A 2239-nucleotide genomic window follows, 5' to 3' on the forward strand; every position below is an offset into this window, starting at 1 on the left:
CCGTGTCCCCTGGGGTCCTGTATAGTGCTCTGTAGCACCCTGTGCCCCCTGGGGTCCTGTATAGTGCTCTGTGCCCCCTGGTGTCCTCTATAGTGCTCTGTGCCCCCTGGTGTCCTGTATAATGCTCTGCACGGAGCCCCGCGCCCCCTAGTGTCCTGCACGGAGCCCCGCGCCCCCTAGTGTCCTGCACGGAGCCCCGCGCCCCCTAGTGTCCTGCACGGAGCCCCGCGCCCCCTAGTGTCCTGCACAGAGCTCCGCACCACCCTGTGCCCCCCAGTGTCTTGTACAATTTCCCCCTGCTATCCTTTACAATACCCCTTGGTGCCCTCTAGTGGTCTAAGCACTCTTTCTTCCTCTTGTCCGCAGAGAGGGCAGTAACCTTACCCCTGCCCATCACTACAATGACTTCCGATTTAAGACCTACGCTCCGGTTGCTTTCCGCTACTTTAGGGAGCTCTTCGGCATCCGGCCAGATGATTATTTGGTGAGTGAATGGTTGTATTGGTTTTTCTGTGATATTGGTGGTGTGGAGCTGTGTGGCCTATAGGATTTCTGGGCAGTGGGCGTCCTGTGGGTGACTCTCTTTGTATTGCAGTATTCTCTGTGTAACGAGTCGCTGATCGAGCTGTCTAATTCTGGAGCCAGTGGTTCTCTCTTCTACGTGTCCGGGGATGACGAGTTTATCATTAAGACAGTTCAGCACAAGGAGGCGGAGTTCCTGCAGAAGTTGCTGCCCGGGTATTACATGGTAGGTGTCCCCAAATCACAGGACATACCTTGTATCTTCAGTGCCCTCTAGTGTCAGCAGGCAGTAATAGCATGTTTGTATTCTTTGCTCCAGAATCTGAACCAGAACCCTCGGACCCTCCTACCCAAATTCTATGGCCTGTACTGCGTCCAGGCAGGCGGTAAGAACATCCGGATCGTAGTGATGAACAATTTACTGCCCCGGTCAGTGAAGATGCACCTGAAGTACGATCTGAAGGGCTCCACCTACAAGCGACGCGCATCACCGAAGGAGAGAGAGAAAAGCTTCCCCACCTTCAAGGACCTGGACTTCATGCAGGACCTGCCCGACGGGCTCTTCCTGGACCCGGATATGTACAGCGCTCTGTGCAAGACCATCCAGAGGGACTGCCTGGTGAGGACCTTTCTGCTGGCATGTTGGGCATTTTTGTGGTCACATGACCTCCATCTTTCACTGCTATGGGCCTGGGTGATCACATGACCTCCAGCTTTCACTGCTACGGCTCAGGATGATCACGTGACCTCCAACTTTCACTTCTATGGCTCTGGGTGATCACATAACCTCTGTGCACTGCCAGCTTTTATGGTCGTGGCCCAGGGTGATCACATGACCTCATACACTGCCACCTCTACTGCCTTGGCTCAGGGTGGTCACATAATCTCAACTTTTACTGCCACCTTGATATGGCCTTGAGTGAGGGTGGTCACATTATCTCCAACTTTCACTGCTTTGGCCCTTGTGATCACATGACCTCTTCACACTGCCACCCTTAGTGACATCACAAAATCTGCCCATGTTGGTCACATGACAGGGTGATTCTGCAGGCTTCGATCACCTCACTGATGTTTCCCTGTCCCCCTCCAGGTACTGCAGAGTTTTAAGATCATGGATTACAGTTTATTGGTCGGCGTCCACAACATGGACCACGCACAGAGGGAGAACACGGCCACGGATGGAGCCATGCATCCCGACACACGTAAACCAATCACGCAGAAGGCCCTCTACTCCACCGCCATGGAGTCCATCCAGGGAGAGGCGCGACGAGGCGGCACTATAGAGACTGACGATCAGTAGGTTCCTCTGTATCCTATAGATAAAGGCATAGGGGGCGCCACCACCATTTAGTCTATCATTGGGTGGGGAACATGCTGGGTGCCATCTCTCTACAGAGGAAGCTGATGGCACAGTGTGGTTGGGGGGTGACCCCTTTTATAGGAATGCTAAACCCCATTTCTCTCCCCATAGGATGGGCGGTATCCCAGCACGCAATACCAAAGGAGAGCGCCTCCTGCTGTACATTGGGATCATTGACATTCTGCAGTCATACAGGTCAGTACCAAAACCACTGCAATGGGGGGGCTTCTTCCCTGTACCCCACATAATTCTACCCCTGACCACCCCATCCTCTCCATCTGTAGGTTCTTCAAGAAGCTGGAACACTCCTGGAAGGCACTGGTCCACGATGGGGTAAGTGAGCAAAACGCGGGGGCA

The 2239-nt window shown here is 53.9% G+C and overlaps 1 protein-coding gene across 1 annotated transcript; it reads left to right on the plus strand.

Moving 5' to 3' along the window:
- Window positions 1-341: 341 nt before the first annotated feature.
- On the plus strand, window positions 342-2234 carry LOC140321337 (phosphatidylinositol 4-phosphate 5-kinase type-1 alpha-like; the record flags this gene model as incomplete). Its single annotated transcript, XM_072398133.1, has 6 exons — window positions 342-484; window positions 596-748; window positions 842-1141; window positions 1613-1818; window positions 1994-2077; window positions 2167-2234. Coding segments are annotated over 6 exons (954 nt in total), but the record flags the coding sequence as incomplete, so codon positions are not given.
- Between the last annotated feature and the right edge of the window lie 5 nt (window positions 2235-2239).

This window comes from Pyxicephalus adspersus, unplaced genomic scaffold, assembly GCF_032062135.1.
Source record: "Pyxicephalus adspersus unplaced genomic scaffold, UCB_Pads_2.0 Sca2548, whole genome shotgun sequence".
Lineage (NCBI taxonomy): Eukaryota > Metazoa > Chordata > Amphibia > Anura > Pyxicephalidae > Pyxicephalus > Pyxicephalus adspersus.